This window comes from Trachypithecus francoisi, unplaced genomic scaffold, assembly GCF_009764315.1.
Source record: "Trachypithecus francoisi isolate TF-2019V2 unplaced genomic scaffold, Tfra_2.0 Lachesis_group16, whole genome shotgun sequence".
Lineage (NCBI taxonomy): Eukaryota > Metazoa > Chordata > Mammalia > Primates > Cercopithecidae > Trachypithecus > Trachypithecus francoisi.
The window spans coordinates 71720622-71742757 of NW_022681461.1; the positions used below are offsets into that span (position 1 = coordinate 71720622).

Here is a 22136-nt window from a genome sequence, read left to right on the forward strand (position 1 = left end):
AACACTCACTCTACTGAAAGCCCAGCAGGGGCCCTGGCTTTGGCTAGAACCACTTCTCCAGGCCTACGCCACCTGGATGGAGTCAGGTCAGATCGCCTCCCACCTCCTTGTGTTTAGGCTCTGTCAGCCCTGGGCATTTCAGGAGGTAATAACAAGAATTATTATAACAATATTTCCACTAGCACTTACTGGGTGCCAGATCCTGTGCCAAGGACTACACATGTGATGCCTCCTTTAATCCTCACGGCCACTCCAGAATGATTCTGCTATCACCTCTATTTCACAGATGAGGAAACTAGGCCCAGAGAGGGTAAGTGGCTTGGCCCAGGTCACACAACCAGGATGTGGCAGGCCTGTGACTTGAACCTAGGTGGCCTGGCTCCGAAGTCCACTTGGAGGAAAAGAGTGCAAAAGACCACCCTGCCGGCTACCTCCTCCCTCTGGACCTGGAACACCTCACCTGTCAAATAAGTACGCCACTACCACTTGCCCACACCTCCTTGCAGAGCTATGGCCATGCACGCAGCAGCTGTGAAAGTGCTTTGGCAATCTTGTGTTCCAAGTGCTCATCTCATTTAACTAATAAGGAAACAGGCTCAGAGAAGGCAGGTGATCCACCTGAGGCCACACAGCAGGGCTCTCCTCCCTCAGCCCTCCCCCCCTCCCCCACTCACCTTCCCCACCCAGGTTGGTCTCTCCTGGCCCCCCAGTCCCTCTGGTGATTTGATGAGAAAGGGGCCTTTTCAACCTCCCCTGCAGGGCCTGCTCCTGGCTCCCCACATGCTGGCTCCACCCTGAGTCTCCCCAACACCCACCCACTGCCCCAGGCATCGGTGTACTTACAATGAGGCCGGGGACTCCAGGGGGGCCTGGCAGGCCCAGTTCTCCCTGCAGATAGACAGACACCAAGGTGGTTACTTGTCCCATCTCCCTCCAGGGCCCCTCCCTCCATGTCATCCTCCACACAGGCACCTGGTGGGGTCTTTCAGAGCTGAACTCTCCTTATTCCTGACCACAGGCTCCAGGGACTTTCCTGAGTCTGGCCTGGAGTTTGGACCACAGCCTTCCCCTCTCTGCCATCAGTTTTCCACGTCTGTCCAATGGGGAGGTCAGACTTCCAAATCCAGTATCTTCCCATTGTAAGCATAAAGGAATGAGCGGAATCGCGATCACGGTCATACAGATGTGCATGGTGCTTGACATTTCACGCTCATTTTATAGACAGGAAAACTGAAGCTCCAGAGGTTAAGTGATTCACCCAAGGCCAGGTGCAAGGAAATGACAAAGCCAGGAGGACTCCAAGCTGAGAGCCTCTAAGCTGACCTCCTTCCCTTTCTCAGCCAGGAGGTGCTGTGGCCCCTGGAGAATCCTCCCCAGCACCCCACACCCTCACATGTCCTTCTTCCAGGGCCCCCCAGAGGCTGGAAAGAGTTCTAGCCTGGGAGTCAGGAGACGAGGCTGTGTGTGTGATTTACCTCCCTACACTTCAGTTTCCTCATCTTAAACATGAATCTTCCATAGCCCACACGAGAAATGACAGGTGGAGGGGTTTGAGTCAAGTTCAAAATGGAAAAGTGAGAATATAAAACTCCAGGGCTCTAGACATTGTGATTAGCAATGAGAAGTAAGCAACAGCCTTCGCGTCACATGAGGGGAAGAAACGGACACCACGTCTTTTCTGTTCCTCTGTGCCAGGAGCAGAAAGACACCCCTGCCACTCCCCAAGGAAACTCGCAGAACAATACTGCATATTGTTAACAGTTAATCTAACAAGTGATGTATTGAGGGAGAGGCTCTGATTTCCCCCCACCCTATGCCTTTGCTGGTGCCCCTTCCTCCACCTGCAATGTCTCCCCACCTATCTCCTCATCCCAATGCAAATGTTACTTCCCTGTTCTCTTCTCCAAAGAGGCACCTGGGACCTCTCTAATCCCACCCATCCCACTGGCTGTTGTGTGACAGAGGAGAGCAATGGCCCATGAACTCCTCAAGGTCAGGACTGTACCCCAGATTACCCAGTATTTTACACAGCCTCACCCACTGAACCTGTGTGATGAGTGTAACACCTTGGCTGCCCTCCTTTCATTCTCACGACGGCCTTTTTTTTTTTTTTTTTTTGAGACAGAGTTTCACTCTCTTGCCCAGGCTGGAGTATAGTGGCGTGATCTTGGCTCACTGCAACCTCCACCTCCCAGGTTCAAGCAATTCTCCCCCCTCAGCCTCCCAAGTAGCTGGGATTACAGGTGCCCACCACCACGCCCAGCTAATTTTTTGTATTTTTAGTAGAGACGGGGTTTTGCTATGTTGGCCAGGGTGGTCTTGAACTCCTGGCCTCAAGTGATCTACCCACCTAGGCCTCCCAAAGTGCTGGGATTACAGATGTGAACCACTGCATCTGGCCTCAGGCTAGAATTCTGATTCCCCCAATTTGCAGACAAGGAGACTGAGATTCAGGGAGGTGAATGGATTTTTCAAAGCTCACACACCTGACAAGTGGTGCAAGAAAATTCAAACCCAGGTCCGTAGGGCTCTGAGGTCAAGGCTTAATCCCCAAAGGAGCCTGGCTGGGTCAGGCTCAGGGAGCATTTGTGGAACTGAATTAGCGCCTAATCGGGTGCTGGTTATGAATGCAGCAACCACCACTGGAGAGGGCACAGCTGGCACAGCTGCTCAGGCAGGAAGCCCCAAGGAGAGATGGGGGACCATGAACACCTTCTCCCACCATGGCCTGGAGCCTGGAAGGGAAAGACAGAGTCGGCTCCCCAGGGCAGGCTGACCTGGCTCCTCATGGAACAGAGCCTGGGCCTCTAATTATTTACAAACTCTATAAACATGCCTGTGGTGGAGATTCCTTTGGAACTCAGCTCTTCCTTTTCTCCAAACACGGCCTGCAAACCATTTGCTTCCCCAAGCCTCTGCCGGCCCATAAACATTTCTGATGCTTTGTCAGATGGCAGCAGCCGGGGCCTCTCCAGTGGGGAGTGATCCACGAACCTTCCGAAGTCCTGGAAACGGGGTGCAGCCTGGAGCTTTGGACCCAGGGGCTCAGTGGGCTGGGGACTCTTACGGGGGGCGACAGGGCAGTCACAGTAGACAGGAGCCTAGCGTTTAGAGACGTCATGTAATTTGCCCAAGGGTGCCCAGCTGGTAGTTGACAGGGCGGGGATTTGACCCAGGTCTGTCTGACCCTAAAGCGTGGACTCCTAAAATCTGCTGCGTGTTCACTCGGAATCTCTCTCCTGTTCCCAAGGACTTGAAGTACTTACAGGGTTTCCATCCAGTCCGGGAGGGCCTCTTTCCCCAAAGACTCCAGGAAACCCCTGGAGGGCATGAGAGAGAACAAACATCTGTAGGTTAGTGTTTTCACCTGCAGGGTGGGCTTTGATCCAGACCCCCGGGGGGACACAAGGACAATGTCCAAGCGATCTCACTCCTTGGTCATGGGCAGACAGTGGAGTCCTGGGGTCACCCCTACCATCGACAAGCACCTGCACATAAAGAATTTCTCACGGGTCCTTTTCTTTTCTACTCAGTCTCTGAAAAGAAAATGGTACCCAGCTCCCCAGCATGAAAATGCCAGTCTTGGGAGAGATGGCATTGGGAGTTATACCTGATGGAAATGACGAGTGGATGGGTGCTGACGAGTTGATGGGTGCAGCACACCAACATGGCACAAGCATACATATGTAACAAACCTGCACGTTATGCACATGTACCCTAGAACTTAAAGTATAATAAAAAAAAAAAAAAAAGAAAGAAAGAAAGAAAAAAAGAAAATGCCAATCCTCTGTTCTGAGACCTGGTCCTGATGGAACGGGAAGGACACAGGCTAGGGGCCAGAAGCTGGATCTAGGCCAGTTTTAAGAGCCTCTGTTTCCCCACTGGTCAAGGAGGGGAAGGCCTCTGTTGCATTTCCCAGCTCAGACCTTCTCTGATTGTGGCATGTTCTTCAAAAGCCACCCAGTGAAATCATGATCCCCATTTGACAGATAAAGGAAGTGAGGCTGTGAAAGAGTTAAGTGGCAAGGTCACACAAAGTCACACCACCAGTGAACATGAGCACAGCCTCCACAGGTGTTTCAGCAGCTGGGAGAGATGCTGAGCTGCCCGGCCCAGGCAGGTCTGTCCCTCCCGCCCCCTCCCTGACCCCACTCTGGAGGCCGCTCCATGCTCTGGGGAGATAGGCAGCTGGAAAAATATCAGCTGTGAGGATGCCTTCAGGGGCCGGGGACAGAACTCCATTCCTACTTCAAAAGGAAAAGAAAGTCCTCAAGCTTGGAGTTGGGGGAAACCTGTTCTCCTCTCCTCCTTGAATTCAAATCATTGTTTTTCCAGGGAAATGTAAAAAAAAAAAAAAAAAAAAGCACATGTTTTCCTGACCAAGTGAATGCTGGAGCTATGATTCAATGATTCAAATGGTAAACATTCCTCACGGAGGATCATCCTGTTTTTGGTTTCTAATACTATTAGAGGAGTCCAGTGAGCACACTAAACCCAAAGGACCAAACCTATAAATAAACCCCAAACCAGAGTCTCTACTGGTTAGGCAAAGACACTTTGAAATGTGTGTGTGTAACCAGGCGTTTAGCCTGGCCCTGCCCCGCAGCCCTACTCCCTTCAAGTCTCTCCCCTGCCAGGAAGTCCTCTTGGGTTGACATTCACCCCACAGAAGGTGTGGCTTCATTCAGACACCAAAAGGAGGAAATGAGAAGACGATAATGAAATTGAGACCAAGCTAGTCACTTTGCATGCAAGACTTCATTTGCATTTGATATGTATCTTTGAGGGAAAAGTTATTGGTCCCATTTCACAGACGGGAAAATTGAGGCTCGGTTAGGCAACATCACATGGCCAAGGTCATAAAGCAAGCAGAGCCCAGGTCCACCTCTGGAGTTTGGCATGTTCATATGAGCTATGCACGGGCAAAGCCTGGTATGCAGAGGCTGCTCAAACGCGTGTCCAACTGGTTGCAGAGGGTGGCAGAGGAGTGCGGCAGGGGAGGGTGTATGCGTGTGTGTGTGTATCCAGATCATGTCTTTGTGGGGGCATATCTGACCTTACCCAAGCTTCCTCCTCCCACATCTTTAGGGTCTCACCTGCCAAATTCCAGTCTCACCTAAACCAATCCTTCTTGGTTATGCTGAAGGTAGATCGTCTCACCTCCTGGGACAAGAATCAGCCAGGTGGGCTGTGGCCAGGGGAGCCTTCTTCCTTTTTTTTTTTTTTTCATGATACAGGGTCTCATTCTGTCACCCAGGCTGAAGTGCAGTGGCACGATCACTGCTCACTGCAACCTCTGCCTCCTGGGCTCAAGTGATCCTGCCGCCTCAGCCTCCCAAGTAGCTGGGACTACAGATGCACACCACCACACCTGGCTAATTTTTGTATTTTTGGTAGAGATGGGGTTTCTCTATGTTGCCCAAGCTGGTCTCGAACTCCTGGGCTCAAGTGATCTGCCTGCCTTGGCCTCCCAAAGTGTTGGGATTACAGGTGTGAGCCATGGCGCCCAGTCAGGGGCGCCTTCTGAAGGCAATGAGTTTCCACCTCTGGCCTCTGGATTTTGGGGTAGAAGGACCTGGTAGGAGAGGAAAGCAACTCCTTGAGACAAGGGGGATATTGTCTGGCTGGGCACCTGGCTGACTTCACATGGTCTACAAGGAACAGGGTTTGAGTAGTCCCTGCTCCGTTCTCCAAGTCCAGCATACGGAGGTGGCCTGCGGATGAGCCCTGGCCCTCCTCCAGGCTGGCTGTCTGACCTTGGGCAGGCCCCCACACTTGACCCTCTGTCCTGCTCAGGTTGAGGGTGTGTGATCTCTAAGGACCCTTTAGGACCCTGTGATGCCCAATATATTCACATACAGCAGTCACCAGGCAGGTCTCAGACCCATGGGTCTGCATTCAGAGGCCCTTCCAGGCTGGCTCAAAGACTCGTCTCAGGCCCAGCTGCTGGGCCAGCCTGTCCCATGACAGTCCTGACTGCACCACCCACGGGCCTCTTGGGGCCTCGGTTTTCTTTGCCATCCAAAAGGGAGTGCTGTGAGGATGAGCTGACACACCACATGGAGGGTGCCTCAGTGAGAGCGCCTCATTGCCACATGGGAGGCCACAGCCACGTGAGGGAATGTCTCTGAGGTATAAGCAAGGGAGAGACGGTCATCAGAATTTTGAGTCAATTTCTGGAGGGGAGTAACCTCTGCAGACAAAATGCAGCCTGAGTCTAACCAGAGGGCGATGATGGTGGGATGAAACAATCATAACAGTAAACTCCAACAGCGTGTCCACCCAACAGGTCCTATTATTGGTGGCATTTTCGAGATGAAGAAACTGTGCTTCCGAGAGGTTAGGAAAAGTTTCCAAAGTCACACATCCCTGGCATAGCAGAGATGAGACTCGAACCCAGACAGTGTGACTCCAGAACCTGTTCTCTCAGTTACAACTGAACACCGAATGAAGAGATGGACTAGAACCAGCCTACAGGCTCTCAAAGGCTCATTGGAGTCCTGAGCTAATGTGCAAAAAAGGAATGGCATGATTGATGCTAAGGACTGGTTCTGCTTGGACATGCTGAGGGCCTCGGGGAGGCACCCCCTGTCTCCATCTTCAATCTTCCTTCCAATGGAGGGGTCAAGCAGATGACCTCTAGGAATCTAGGGTTTGTAATTAAGAGCATAGTGGTTGGAAAAAAGAGCTTTAAAGGTGCTGGAACAAATCTTTGACTGGAACAATCACAGGTCTAAGGATGAAAAGACCTGAGATGTTCTTGATGTTCACCACCTCATTACACCAATGGGGAGACTATGGCCCAGAACACACCCAAGAGCCCCCTCACCCACTACCTTGCCTCATCCCTCCACTACTAAGTGGCAGAGCCATTTCCAGCAGTCACCCCAGAGCTCCCTGGGTCTTAGAGCAGCGGCTGCTCAGCTGGATGTATAGCCCCCACTTCAACCCCATCTGCTTCCCTCTCTCTGGCCACGCCTGCATGTGTAAGGTGATCGCATGGCATGCATGCCCAGCCTGGCCAGCAGCAGGGACCTTCCTCCACATGCCCGAGCTCCTGGCTGCAGCAGGCTGGCCCCAGGCCCAAGGAGTGAGCTCGGCTCCCTGCCGGGGCCCCAGCCACGTGGTTTCTCTACTTTCCCAGGTCGGGCCCCTCTGGAGAACTGAACACTTCGTACTTGGAGCAGAACAAGGCCCAGGAGGAGATAGAACAAGGCTCAGGAGTGAGACTGTGCATTCTCTCTTGGCCACAACAACTCAGAGGAATACAGCTGAGGACAAGGACAGTCCTCGCCACCACATCCAAAGCAGGATGCCAAGGAGAACGCAGAAGGCCATCTCCTCCACTCTTCTGCCTCCAGGAAGCGTCCACCCCGACGTCTGCTCCGGGGGTGTGATATAGGAGCAGGGAAGCAAGGAACATCTAGAATCCAAAGTTCCACTCATGCTTCTAAGGCTCAGGTCCCTGGTCTGCAAAACAGTCAGCACTGTCCCACTCACCTGTCAGGGCTGGGCTGAAGAAACGGTGAGATGTTTCTAATCTAACCCCTGGTCAACTCTAATGTGCCATCGCTACACTAGTTAGGGTTTATATCAAGAGTGGGAATATTTAGTAACCTCTAGAAGGAGCCCGCAAAAGGATCTTGGAGAACTTCTATCAGGTGGACATTCTCCAAAGCCTGGAAGTTCCTGCTTAAGTCTAACCTGCATCCTTCCTACTGCACTTGAAGCAGCCATATTCTTTTCTAGGTGTGCAGCCTCCAAGCGTGCTGACAGGGAAAGACCCCTTGAGGTTTCCCAGCACCCTCCTCTCGTGGTCTAAACATGTTTTTAGCCTGCTCTCCTGAAATCCACTAGGAAATCTACTCAAGAAAAGTCACCTCAGGGCACAAGGAGAAGATAGGAAGGCAGAGTTCTCTCCAGGATTCCAGGGGCACCAATAGCCTGGGTCAGCTGTGGCTCACATCTGGGTCACTGGAGACCACATCCCCAGCTCACAGCATCACCTCAGCTAAGAACCTTAATCTGCTTTGGCCTCAATTTCCCTACTTGGAAATAGGAATTCTCTGTCACTTGGCTGTCTGCTCCCTGTAATCTGAGAACTGGAAAGAGCCATGAACTTGAAGCCCAAATGCACTGTGTTAGAAGCCCTGCCTCCTCCCAGAGGACTGTGTGGCCTTGGGCAGGTCCCAATCATCCCTGAGCCACACCCCAGGGAGTCAGTGCCAGGGCTGGGCCCTTCCAGCTCTAAGCTTCAGGGTCTTCCCTCCGGACTCACTGCATGAGGCCAGTCTTGGCAGGCCTGGCCAGGGGCTATGAGAAAAGCTGTGCGTGGTGGCCTGCCTTGCGGGGCCATCCCAGCGGGCTTGAAAGTACATTTGGATAAGACAGGTAGGACTCACTGCAGCATCTTCCTAGCCTGCTCGTAGAGACTCTTGGCTGGGAAACATGGCTCAGTCTCTCACTGTGAGTGACACTGAGCCATGTCCAACAAGCCAGGACAGGCAGGAGAAACCCATTCGGCTCCAGCCAAAGCTGGTAACATTTTCTATCTGGACCCCTCCTCAGAAAACCACAACACATTCTCTTAGCAGGAGGTATGAGGAGAGCTGAGAGCTGTGGATCAAGCTTTCCTCTGGAGGTTGAAGATGGGAGAAGAGAGAAGAGGGAGCCATGTGGAGAGTACCCTGTCCTGGAAAGCAAGAGTTCTGGGTTCAAGTCTTGACTTTGCCAACAACTTGCTGTGAGACCTCGGGCAAGTGTCTTGCCCTCTCTGGGCTATGTCTGCTTATCTGTCCAAAAAAGAGTTTCGGCCAGGCCATCACTAATGTTCCTATAGCTCTGATGTGCTTTGACCACCACTGTCTCTTCCTCAGCTCCCATTACTAAAAGACTCTCACACATCGCCCTTCCAAATTAGATACTGAGGAGGCCGCATGCATGGGCTCGAGGTTTTGCCTGCTGGGGAAAGACCGACTACAGCAAAATCATCACCAGCCCTGCCAGAAATGACGCCAGCTGCGATCTGGCATAAAGGAATTCAGCTCATTCCCCTGTCACTTCCTCTTCTTAATAAGTGCCTAGAAACTGCCCGGCCTAAAGCTTGGATTAGGAGGAAAAAGCACTCATGACAGGAGCCCCCAACCCCACCATGTAGATCAAGGGGTTGGGAGCACCAGCAACAGAGGGATGGCCCTAAAGACTGTCCAGGGTCTTCAGGCTGAGAGCCATGGCAGACTCAGAGGCCCAGCGGAGACAGAGACAAAGCTGTAGGGACTCAGCCGATGTGAAGTCCCATTACGTACACATTAAATCATATCTGACACAGATCTTGCCGATTTGCTGGCCATGGCGACTGGAACAGAGTCGAGGGTATTTTCACAGCTCTCAAGGGTATTGCACGGGCCCAGGGCTGAAAAGGTGTTTCCCTGCACCCACATCTGACACCCCGGTGCCAGGGAACACACCTGTCATGGAGGTCAGAGCCTAGTCTTAGAAAGTTAAAGGCAAAAAGCAAGGAAGCAGACAGAAGTTCTCAGTCGGGCAAGGGTTCAGAGGGTCTATGAACAAATGGCTTTGACAGTCTAAGCCTCAGTTTTCTTATCTGGAAAATGGGGATAATCAATCCCGCCTCAAAGTTTCACTGGGAGAATCACATGTGGTTCAAATACTATGCACACCAAGGGCCTCAACACACATTGCTTCCTTTCACTTGCAGGGGGCTTAGGGTGGCAACCATGCCCTCTTCTGGTTATTTGTCCTGTTTATTGATCGTCTCTACCCTTAAAATTTGAGCTTCACGACAACAGAGATTTTTGTCTGTTTTGGCTACAGTGTTATCCCTAGTGCCTGGCATAGAGTAATATATTCAACCAATAATCCTTGGTCGAGTGAGGAATGAATGAGTGGCCTTATCTCACACAGGTAGGATAATGGGACCTCAAAACTGGGACTGCCTTCTAAGCCAGGCCATGAACAGGGTTACTTTCAGCTCCAAGAAGAACACAGGAACACAGCAGGGAGAAGGTGTATGAAGGGGCTGCGGGGAGGGGAGATGAGGAGGATGCAGAGGATGGGGTGGAAGGGGGAAACTGAGGCATGGCCCTGCTGACATTCCTTGTTGTGTCCGGTTGGAGAAGAGGCCATGACATGCCCAGGCTTTCCTGGGTCTTGCCTCTTCCATGCTCAGGAGACTCCGGACCCCAAGCTCTACACAGCTACACTCTGGCACTGGAGTTGAAAGCTCTGGCTGTGTTCTAATCCAACTCTGACACTGAGCAGCCATGTGACCTTGACCTCATCATTTACCTCTTCGAGAAGCGATCTCATCTGTAAAGCAGCAATGCCTGGCTCCTAGGATGCGTCTGAACAAATCCCCCAAAGGTGACCCTGGAGGCTGGCCTGAGTGTTGGGGTAGGGCCCAGCTGAGATCACCTAAGCAAGTCAAATGCTCGCACTCTGCAACTTAAACCGTGGGAAACCAGACCCAGCAAAGGTGAAGTCATTGGCTCAGTGTCACACAATACAGAGATCCCCTCAGCCATTCAGGAAATAGGAACAAGGGCTGCTCCATTTATTGAGCACTTACTAAGTGACAAGCACAATGATCTTATGAGCCATACTATTGTCCCCATTTCTCAGAAGAGAAAACTGTGGTTCAGAAAATTTGAACCAAGCCTGCTTCTTCCCCAGGGCCTTTGCCTTGAAAGCCACACAGCTTCCACGCCACCTCATTGAGAGTCTTCATAAAGTAAGGGAGACTTTCTGGACTAACTTATCCAATATCCCAACCCCCAAGCACTCCCTGTCTCCCTATCCTACTCTCTCTTAGATTCAGCACTACCTAACCTTCATTTAATCGTTCATTCTTCCATTTCCCCATTCAGTGATTGTGCATCTGTCTGTCTGCCCCAAGAGAGTGGGAACTTTGTCTCATGCACTGCTCTGCCCAAACGAAGCACAACGCTTGGCCCATAGTAGGCATTCAACAGATATTCATGGGATGAACAGCTAATCACTGGATGAATGAATCGCCTTGCCTAAGGTCACGCTGGCTTGAGGGACAACCCCAGGTGCCAGCCCAGCCCTCTCAGACTCCAGGTCCTTGCCCTGCAGCTGGGAGCATCAGGTGCTGCTCCTTGCCCAGGTCTATGTGTCAGGTGTTGGACCTCAGAGAAGACTGCCTGTCCGGGCCACAGAGGGGTCTAGGTTGGGGGCAGAGGGACCTCCTCTGTCAGTTCTTTGAGGCCAGGACTTGTTTCTTTCTTTTCTTTGTTTTTCCTCTTTGGCCCCCAGAGGGCCCAGGTTAAGGGCTCCAACAGTTAACATGCCCATCAGTGGCAGAATCACAGAGAGGCCCCTCTGAGCACTCTCAAATGCTCCAGGCCTCCTCTTCATACTCCCTTCCTCACCAACCACCAGCGATGGCAGGCCCAGACTTGGGCTGACCATAGTTCCAAGTCAAGGGGTCAACCTGCAAGGCAGTGGCAGAGGGACCCTGGATATCTCACTCTGCCTCTCAGAGCCTCAGTTTCCCCCTTCTCAATAACTGGAATGAATGACCTTTCTTCCAGGCAAAGAGTCTAGGGAACCTATTTTTATCATATGACTGCCAACTGGGGACCCTGAGAGGCTGCCTCAAGCGGCCACTGAGATCAAAGACCCCAGGCATAGACCAACTGAGTTCGAATCCTGGCTACATTGTTTACTCTTCCTGAAACCCTGGGCAAGTGACTTAATCTCTCCATGCCTTGGCTCTTTCTCCATGTTCTGCACATGAACAAACAAGGGGCAAAACAATTTTCTCCCATGATGAGGAGTCATAGAGAGAGCTGGTGGATTGGGGGTCACTGCTGAGCCCCTCTTTGGGTCATGCCTGCATGGCCCTGCCCATACACCCCATTGTCCTCTGGCCTTGTGTGTGCATGAGCAAACTGGACAGAGCAGAATGACACCAAGACAACGTGGAGACTGAATGTTCCCTGAGATGGGAGCACAGTCACCTGGTCTGGCCAAGGTCCCCCGGTCACAGCAGACCCACAGACACAAATAGACAGAAGCCCCCAGACACAGAACTGCACTGGAGAGCCATTGCTGCCCACACGGAGAGAGGAGCCAACCCCAGGGGGGCCCAGAGCCCACAGAAGCCCCAGTCCCAGCCAGGCCCCAGTCACGCTGTGTGCCAGCAGCAGGTCCTGTGGCCAGACAACCCCACATGCGGCCCCCACATTCAAAGCAGGGAGAAAAGCAGAAGATGCCAGGCAGCAGGTGGCCAGGGCAGCGTGGCCGTGGGAGGTGGGGTTCCCCACTAGAGTCTGCGTAATAGACACGGAAAATCTTTACCGGCATACCCATCTTGCCCCTCTTGCCAGGAACACCAGGCAGGCCCTGCAGGGGAGAGACAGGGTAGACGTCAGGGCAGGATACCAGCAAGGACAGTCAGGCTTGCCCCAAACCAGCCCAGAGCCACCCATGGCAGGAAGTCACAGAGGGCCTGCAATGTGCGCCATTTACGTGACAGCCCCAGTGACATGCATGTCGGATGGATGGCAGGGTCGGGGTCTGTGGTGACCTAAGAGACAGAGAAATGCCAGTGTTCCTGTATTCAGCAGATGCTTCATAAATGCCCAGGCTCCAGCTGTCCTAAGATTCTCTATACCCAGCTTATGGAAGTTACAACTGAGTTCCCACAGATACGGGCTCAGGTTGGGAGGGGGTGGGGAGGAAGGTCCCAAGGCCACCACCCCAAGGGCTGGGTCAGGCGTCCGTGAGAAGCTCCCACACCATCTTTTGGACTCCTCTGACTTTGATACTTGATTTGGAAGGACAGGGATCTTAGGAAATCTTAGCACCCACTGCCTGCAACCAAACCAGCCCCACCACCTTCCCCAGACAGCTGCTCCGCCTGGGAGTCCTCAGCTCTTCAGAGACCTCAGGGCCCAAGCAGAGACCAGGTTTCCAGCCCAGTCTCCCCTCCCCACTGTCCCTCACCTCTACCCCGGTCCACTGCCCCCAGCCAGCTACAGCCACAGCATCTTGTTCTCAGGCTGCTCTTGCTGTCCCCACCCCTCACCAACACATTTTACTCAAGTAAACCAACTGATCTATCTAAAAGAGGAATCAGCAGATGGTTTCTGGAAAGGGGCAGATAGTGAATATCTTTGGCTCTGCGAGCCATACGGTCTCTGTCACACCTACTCAACTCTGCCATTGTAGTGAGAAAGCGGCATTGGCAATATGTAACCAAATGAGCAAGGCTGAGCTCAATAAAACTGTTTGCAAAAACAGATAACTGGCTGGATTCGGCCCATGGGCCATAGTTTGCAGACCCCTGATCCATACTATAAAGTGGGCCTGGTGTTCATTGGTTGCAAGTCCTCAAGAGGCTCTGCATACCCTCAGAACAGAGTCCCTTTCCTGACCTTAGTCCTGAGCACCTAGGACATTGCCCCAGGGCCCTCTCCAGCTTCAACTCCTACCACTCTCACCCTCTCACGCAGCACTTTGGCGGTGTTGATTGTTAAACTCGCCAAGTTACCGTAAATTCCTGACTTTGCACATGCTGTTCCCTGTGCCTCGAACACATCTGCCTTGACTTGTCCCCTTATCAGACTCGTACTCGACTCGAGTGCACCTCCTCCAGGAGGAATTCCTTGACTTCCCCAGGCTGGTGCCTGGCAGGTCCTGCTCTGCTTGGGCAGGGGTGGCTGGTGGATGGTGAATAACCAAAGCAGCAAACTTACTCGCTCTCCATCAGACCCTGGCAGGCCGAAGAGCCCTGGGAGCCCAATGTAGCCCTAGGAAAGAGAAGAAGTGGGGTCACAGAGGTCAAGCGGTGAGGTGTGGCCGGCCCAACCTGCCCCAGCCCACCCACCCCTGCCACCCCACATCCCGGCTCCTCATCTTCCTCCCCGATGGCAGTGGCAGCTCCGGTGGCTCCTCGATGACATAGGCCTTGAGGCAAGTGTATATGCCCATGGACTGCATGGTGCTGGCTTCCACGATGTAGTCCAAAGGCACATACCCTCACGCCAGGGAAGGGCGCGGGCGCTCGCCGACAGGAGGCCCGCCCCGCGCCAGGGCTCCAGGACCTGCAGAAGGAAGCTCGCGGCTGGGTTAGATGCTAGCACGGCACCAAGCCCTCCCCAACCCCAGGGATGCTGGCAGGTGCCCGTGGCTCCTGCCACGGCTCCTCCTAGGTCTTCAAGGTCCTGGAGGTAGGACTTACATTCACCCCTGGCCGCCTGAGTGATGGCATTAACTAACAGCGGCTGCGAACCCGGAGTGCCGACATTGTGCCAGGCACATGCATGCTACCACATTAGACTCTCACAAGGACCCCCAGATTGTCATCACCCATACTGGACAGATAAGGAAACTGAGGCTCTGTAGATAAAGCAACATGACTAGTCAGCGGTGGAGCTGTGAATTCTCTTCAAGGAATTCCTAATCAGCTCAAGGGTCACCTAAGTCCAGCTGACTCCGCAGCCGGGGCTCATCACCATTCTGGGGTTCTTCCCTAGGGTGAGTTTCATCTCCTCCCTCCCAGCCTTTCCTCACTGTGTCCCCTCCACCAGGCATGTCCCTTCCATCCCTCATGACTTCCGAGCCAAATCCTTCAAAGCCCAGCTCTCATGAGCTCTCCTTGGGCAAGCATCCCTGATACCCCAAGCTGAAAGCAATTTCTCCCCTCCACCCCAATGCCAATTTTGCACCTCGGTAGCATCCTTCTCCACTTTCTCCCTTGTATCTTCATTATTTGTGTTCACGCTTCATGTCCTCATTAGTCTGGGAACTTCTTAAGGGCAGTGACCTCGCCCGGGGCTTCTGCCACTATCTGCATGCCACTCTTTGTGCAATGATTTAATAATAACTCTAACCAAAGCTAATGTTTATTGAGCATGAACGACAGGCCAGGCCTGCTGTCAGTGCTTTGCATATATTAAAGCATTTATTCCATCCCCGAGAAAGTGCTATGTTTTATTAATTATATATATACAGAGAGACGGAGTCTCACTCTGTCATCCAGGCTGGAGTGCAGTGGTGCAATCTTGGCTCATTGCAACCTCTGCTTACCAGGTTCAAGCGATTCTCCTGCCTCAGCCTCCTGAATAGCTGATCACAGGTGTGCACCTACTATTTACTTTTGTAGAGATGGGGTTTCGCCAGGCTGGTCTCGAACTCCTGGCTTCAGGTGATCCACCCACCTTGGCCTCCCACAGTGCTGGGATTACAGGCGTGAGCCACCGTGCCCAGCCACGAGGAAGTATGATTACTCAGCCCCCTGTAGAGGTAAGACCATTTAGGCCCAGAGAGGTGAAGTAACTTGCCTAGGACTACACAGCTGAAATGTGGTAGAACTGGTATTCAAATTCAAGTCTTCTGACTCCTGGGCCTGGGCTCCTAACCACTCTGCATACTGCCTTCCCTCAAACAATCAACCCAAAGGCTCACAACCATCTCTCCTTCGCTGGAAGGCCAAGAGGCCACTGAGCCTCCTTGTTGGCATCCAGCATGATTAATATCCATAATCTGAAAGAGTGCCATTTGCTACCATTCCAAATAGAGCTTATCTCCCAGATTTACGGGTGAGAAAATAATTTGCTCAGAGAGGCCCAGTGACTTGCCCAAGGTCCCACAGCTAGCTGAGGGCAAGGCAGGTCTCAAAGCCTGTCATCCCGATTCCAAAGCCTGCCCTCTGCCTACTTCAGAAATATGAGGCTGGTGGTGGCAGGGTTGGAAGGACAGCTTGAGTGACTCACTGCTCACCCAGGCTGCCCATCCAGGGCTGTGCGGCCTGTAAGAGACAGGAGTGCTGGGGCCAGACCAGTCCTCTCCTCCTATGTGGCTTTGAGATGCCACCGGCCTGGCAGGCAAGTCGAGCAATGCCAGATGTCATTAACATGCCCTGTCCTTCTGGCAGATCAGGAGATCAGAACTGGGGCTGGACTGAGAAGACCTTTCTCCCTCGGTTTAGGGGGTCCCTCTGGGGGCACAGCCCCTGGGAGCAGCAGAATAAAGGAAGATGTCCAGCATCCTGGGACAACAGCCTCCTCAGGCCCTGCCTATCACAGTAACCTCCTGGGGAATGCACCTACCAGCCCCTACTCCCGCCTCCCCGTGCTCTCCTAACAGCCACCAGTCTGCTGCAGGGATTAGGGCTGAGACTGCAACCATTCTGTCCTCTCTCTCCTGCCAAAATATAAATAGCTTTGGCTCAGGAGCAAAGGATACATGATCTGTCCTGACCAAGGACTATGTGACCCCATTCCTGAGCATTCCTTGAGAGGCAGCAAGTCCATGCCTCAGAACACCTGGGTCCTCATCCCAGATCCACCTGAGGCATGCAGTGTAAGCTGGGGCTATCCAGGCCCCGCCATGAACCCAGTTTCTTTGTATGTAGAAGAAAGGATTTCATCACACCAGCTCTAAATCTTTCCAACTCCATTTACCCCATTCAGTCCACCCAGGACCTTCTCTGTCTTCCCACAACCCACATGGGAGTCCCCACCTGTTGGCCCCCTCCTGAACTGTCAAGTCAGCTTGACATAACCAGGCTACAGGTACAGATGGACATCACGACCATTGTAAAGGTAGGCAAACTGAGGCTGATCGCTACTCAGGGTCTGCTCCATGGGGGCCTTGAAGAAAGGGGAGATCTGGAAGCTCCACCAAGCTGCAGGCGTAGGTAGCATTCACACACCAGGTGCCCTCCAAGAAAAGTGGATTCCCCCAGCCCTCAGTTGGGAGTAGGAAGGAGGTCTCTGAAGATTCGACGACAAGCAATTCAAGTGGCCCATACTGGCTCTCTTGTAACTTGGGGATGAGCCAGGAGACACAGCAAACAAATGCCTAGTTGTTTGTAGCTGGACTGTGGCCAAACCCCCAGCACAGTCTTTGCTGCCCAGACTTCTTGGCCAGGGGGACCAAGCAGCTTACCTGGCTCAAGGGTCTCCCATCACCCAGCCCTCCTGCTGCCCCTCTGTTGTCCGGGAGCGCTCAGGTGGGAGGGCCTTGGCTCTCCTTATAGTTCTGACCTCCCATCAAGCCCACTGGCGGGACAGGTGATGCTCACCTAGAACCCCACCCATGTGGCACTGGCCAGGAACCACTTACCCTGCTGCCTTTGGGGCCAGGATCTCCTACCGGTCCAGGTAACCCCTGAAACACAAAACACAGAGGGGCAAGGACATATGGAGACGCTCTACCTGCTGCCAATCCTGGGGTGAGGCCTTCTTCTTTGGGGCCTCTGCTGCTCTCTTCGTAGAATGGGGGTGGGGTTAGATTAGCAGTCTTTGGCCTGACCCCCACAACCCCAGGATCCCAGGGAGGTGGCTGGTGGGTAGAAGGGATACTGAGTGAGAAGAGCCTCTGGAGCCCCAGCCCCACAGAGTCAGACCTCCTCTTACTATGCAGCCTTATCCTGTGCCTGCAAAGACAGGCGTCCTTGGTCCAGCCCCCTGGAAAGTCCCCTCCTTAGGGTCTACCCAGCAGGTGCGGCTCCTTGGCCCCCAGCCCACCGCCTCCCTCTGCCTCGGGGCACCTGTGGCCATCTCCACATCACCATGGCCACAGAGCTTCCAGAAGCCATATACTGCACCTGCCTGCCAGGGTAACCTTTGGCCCCTGGGCTGCCCTCAGGTCCTGGCTGCCCCTGCAAAGGAACAGAGAGAAACATAAGGAAAGGAAAGACCCTGCCCAGCTCTGGGTCTGGGGACCCTAGGAGACTGGGGCTGGCAATGAACAAAGAGAAGGGCAGGAACGTGAGAGGGAACAGGAGGAAGGGTAGGGTCCCCAAGCCCACCCCTCTGTGAAACCGGTCGGACCAGCTCTGAGGGACAAAACCCCTTCTGCTTGCAGCCCAGGAATAAGAAATCACCGAGGAGGCCTGGCTGGTTCTCCCATGCTGGCAGGGCTGCTGTTTGACTTGGGCCAGGCCAGCCAAAATTCCTGCAAACCCCGTGGTGGCGTGTATAATATCCCCTAACATCGCCTGGAACAGGCCAGCTATTCATGGCTCCAATTGGCGTTGCGCGGCTCATGCCAACATCAGGCCGACATGGACTCTGGCTCTTTTGGGCAAATGTGGCTAGGCGAGAGAGATGGGGTGGGCTGGAGTGGGCTGGAGGCCCCAGCAGGGTGAGAGGCAGAACAGCCTGGCTCTAGGCTGGCTCACAGAGCAGGATCTAGGGAGGGGGCCAGAGACAGGTAGGGACTGGGAGGAGGGACAGCGACCAGGGCAGGGCTGAGGCTGAGGCCCTCACCTGTTCTCCGGGGTGCCCTGCCGGTCCAGGATAGCCCTTGTGTCCCTGTAGGGGGAAGAAGCTGCATCAGGCAGGGAGGATACATCTGGGCCTGGAAATTGCAAGGGCCCAGCCTCCTGGCCTGCTCTGTTCAGCACCATATGTACTGCGTCCAGGATGGAGTGTGCACTCAGTAAGCGTTCCCCAGATGGATGCAGATACCATGTGACGGTTCGCATATTCCCAAGGTTTTCTCTCTGCTCCCAGTGGCTCTTAGGCAGAGGACATCGTGGGGGTCATTCACTGCTCTGGCAGAGTTGGTGAGACAAACTGGAACACAGCAACTGTGACCAAGAGACAGTGTATCGCAACCATTCCTTCTGAATCCAGAGATAAGGTGAGACCATCTCTCAGGGCTAGGATTTGTCCATGGAGGAGTAGACTGAGTAGGACTCGAGGTCTGGAACGTGCTGAGCAACCACATCACACGTGATGCTGGGATTCCCTCCCCTATCAGGACCTGCCCCTTCTCATAAAGCGCCCCCATCATAGGCCTTGACCACATATATTAACCCAGATAGCTGTTTCCCTTCTCCCACTGGCCCCAGCTCCTATTCCAGGGAGGAATAGGCCACCCAGATACTAATGAGAAGGACTCTGGCAACGCCCCAGTACCAACTTTGACCCTCTGTCCTGATAGCCCAAAGACCATGGTGTAAGGCATGTCCAGGCCAGGCCTCTGGGTGGGTGGAGAGAACCAAGCTGAGTGTGTGCTTTCAGGTGGCACAAGGTATAATCACCTGAGCCATTTCATAAGAGTAAGGAGGTCTCCAGAGGAAACCTCACACTTCAAGTTTCCATCAGCTGGGGGGGCTTCCACAGTACACAGGGTAGCCACACTTATCCATGTTAGACCCTCTTATGCAGGGAGCTCTGGGATTGGTTTAGATGCTGTCCCTAACTTATTATGCAACTTTGGGTGGGTTACTACCCTTCTCTGAACTTCAGATTAGGGAGTTAGAACTCTGAGTCCCCTTCAGCTCTGATGTTTTAGAACTCCAGAGTTTGAAGACCCCCTCCAGAGTCATACACAAGATTAGAACACACACACGCCCGCATGCACGCTCAAACCTGTAGACCCTCTCTATGCGCTGCCATTTACCCAGGACTACATGCATAACAGATGACTTCATCTACTCCTTCCAACAGTCAGATGAGCTGGGGTGGGGGGTGACTATCACCTCCATTTTACAGAGGAGAACACTGAGTCTCACAGAACTGAAGATGCCTGCCCTGAGTCCCATTGCTAACAAGCCACAGGCACTCACTACCAGATCCTTCTGACATCTGGAGCCACACTGGGAACCTTGCAAACATCCCCAGACATGTGCAGCTCCATGCACAGGCACAAACACACACAGGTATACACACTCAACACCCCCCATCAGCCCCCAGGAGGTGGGGACTCTTCATTATAAACAGCAGAGTCAGTTTGATCTAAGAGGTCTGGAGAGTTTACAAGCATTCTTTCTGCACCTATTCATGTCTCAAGAGCCCTCAGTGACATGATTGTATCTCAGATCCAGGGGCCTATGGAGATTGACGCAACAAGGTTGGGTGAGATTCTTCTAGCTAGGGCGTGTACTCTTTTCCCCAGTGGGCAAACTGGGGCATACAACCTCTTGTTTCAGACCCATCTGGATTCCAGTGCTGCTCTACTAACTGGCTGTCTGGGTGACCCAAAGCCAATGACTTCACCTCCGAGAATCTTGTTTTCCTCAATTATAAAATGGGGCTATAAAGTTGGAGCAGGGATGGCAAGATAGAAAGTGTGTAAAGCGCAGTATTTGGCATTGGATTCAACGGTGCTGTAAAGGTTAGCTGCTGTTATAATCTTCATTTTTCATTCATTCGGTAAACATTTACTGAGTTTTCATGCTCCAGCCCCGTTCTAGGCACAGGAAGAATGAGACAGACAACATTCTTTGCCCTAAAGGAGTTTACATTCTAATTAAGGAGGTAAAAAACAAAGTGAACATAAAAATAACATCTGGGCTGCAAGGAGAGAGGAATGGGGAGTTGCTCAGTGGGTACAGTTTCAGTTTTGCAAGCTGAAACATTTCTAGATATTGATTGCACAACAATGTACCTAATGCTATCGAACTGGACACTTAAAAATGGTTAAGATGGTAATTTTACATTATATGCTTTTTAACCACAATTAAAATAAAATCCTTTCAGAAACAGGGAGAAAATGTCTAGTAGTGATCAGTGCTGTGAAGAAAAGGAAGTAAAGTTATGGACAGAGAATGCAGCACTGGGGAGGGAAGGTGAATAGAGGGTGGGATCAAGGAAGGCTGCTCTAAGGAGATGAATGGGATGAACACAGAGCTGGCTCCATGGAGAAAGGCAGTGCAGGCAGAGGAAATAGCAAGTGCAAAGGCCCTGAGGCAAGAACGCCCTCAAGTGGCTTGGAGGGAACACAGGAAGGCCTGTATGACTGGAATAGAATGGGCGAGAGGGTGAACGATGGGGGTGGTCGGAGAAGCAGGAGGCCAGAGCATGCTGGTGGTAATATGATACAAAACCACGGAAGCTCTTTGAGCAGGGACGTAGCGCGACAAGATATAACTAACAGCTGTGATCATCATTTTTCCACCTAGAGCTTGCAGATGAGGAAGAACAAGTGAAACCTTTTCCCAGTGAAGAGCTGAATGGAGCCTTGCACTCTTGGTTGTGTGACTCTGTATGGGTAATTATCCTCTTTGAAGCTCACTCTGTTGTATTCTACCTGCCTGCAAAGATCCAATGGAGTAACAGGACAAGAACCCCAAGAGAACCATAAAGTGGGGTCCAGGGGGCCGTTGGCCATCACCAGCTCCTGTGGCTTCATCTGCAGCCACAAGAACCCTGCTGAAAACCAATTCTTCAGTCCCCATACCTCCCCACAAAGGAAGCAGAGGCATTTCTCCAGTGAAATCCCAGGAGAAGTTTTCCAGTAAACCCTCTTACTCAGGATGCAGCTAAATGGAAGTGAATGATCATCGCCGGCATGCACGGTGGCAGGCCCTGTGCCTGGCTCAGCACGGAAGCCTTCATATTTCAGTTCATGGACTCCTTGCTATCACCCCTAGAAGGCAGAAATTACCATACACATTTGCCAGTTGAGGAAACTGATATTCAGAGAAGTAAAGAGACTTTGCTGAGGCCACACAGCTTTCTAGGGGCAGCGCCAGGCCTGTAACTCGAATCCCACATCCTTAGCCATCAAAAAGCATGGGATGAGGCATGCTCATTGAGGCCTAAGGCCTGCCTAGAAGAGCCACAAAGCCACTCAAGGAGAGATCCCCTTATAGATGCCCTCCCTGGAATGAAAGTTTCACATCATTGCAGCATTATTCAGGCAGAGGTCAGTCATGAAACCCTGGAATAACTGAGTTGAAAGGGACCTAAACCATTAGCTTGGCAATCTCCTTTCTCACTGGACGGACTGAGAAACTGAAGCTCAGAAAGGGAAGGGACTTGTCCAAAGTTACCTAGCAAGTTATGGCCAAGTCAATACTTTTCCCCGGACTCCAGACCCACTGGGATATACAATTTCTAGGTATCTCTTGATCAAGGGACCCTGAAGGGCCTTAAACATTGCCATGAACACCCCAGTTTCTCCTGGATGGCCAGGAGCAGCAGAGCGAGCATAGCCAAGGTGGGAGGTAGGAGGTAGGAGGTGCTTATGCTCCCTGGAAGCATCTTAACAATGTTTACCAAGCTGGGGCCGGCAAATAGCTCCAAATGACAGGGCCCCAGACCTGCAAGAATCTAAACCATTATCTCGTGCTGCGCCCCACCAATTATGGGGCGGGTGCTGACCGCAAGGTGGGCCTGTGGGCAGTGACT

The 22136-nt window shown here is 52.7% G+C and overlaps 1 protein-coding gene across 7 annotated transcripts in view; it reads right to left on the reverse strand.

Moving 5' to 3' along the window:
• The window catches only part of COL27A1 (collagen type XXVII alpha 1 chain), a 157941-nt gene that overhangs the window by 90607 nt on the left and 45198 nt on the right, over window positions 1-22136 (reverse strand). For all 7 annotated transcript variants that reach the window (XR_004443599.1, XR_004443600.1, XM_033237698.1 and 4 more), the window contains 7 exons: window positions 18264-18308; window positions 17600-17653; window positions 17116-17160; window positions 13743-13796; window positions 12343-12387; window positions 3267-3320; window positions 844-888 (listed from right to left, as the gene is read on the reverse strand). Coding sequence is in view for 5 of the 7 variants with exons in the window: in XM_033237698.1 (XP_033093589.1) it covers window positions 844-888; window positions 3267-3320; window positions 12343-12387; window positions 13743-13796; window positions 17116-17160; window positions 17600-17653; window positions 18264-18308 (342 nt within the window). In the remaining 2 variants the exon portion in view is untranslated. The remainder of the gene's footprint in view (window positions 1-843; window positions 889-3266; window positions 3321-12342; window positions 12388-13742; window positions 13797-17115; window positions 17161-17599; window positions 17654-18263; window positions 18309-22136) is intronic.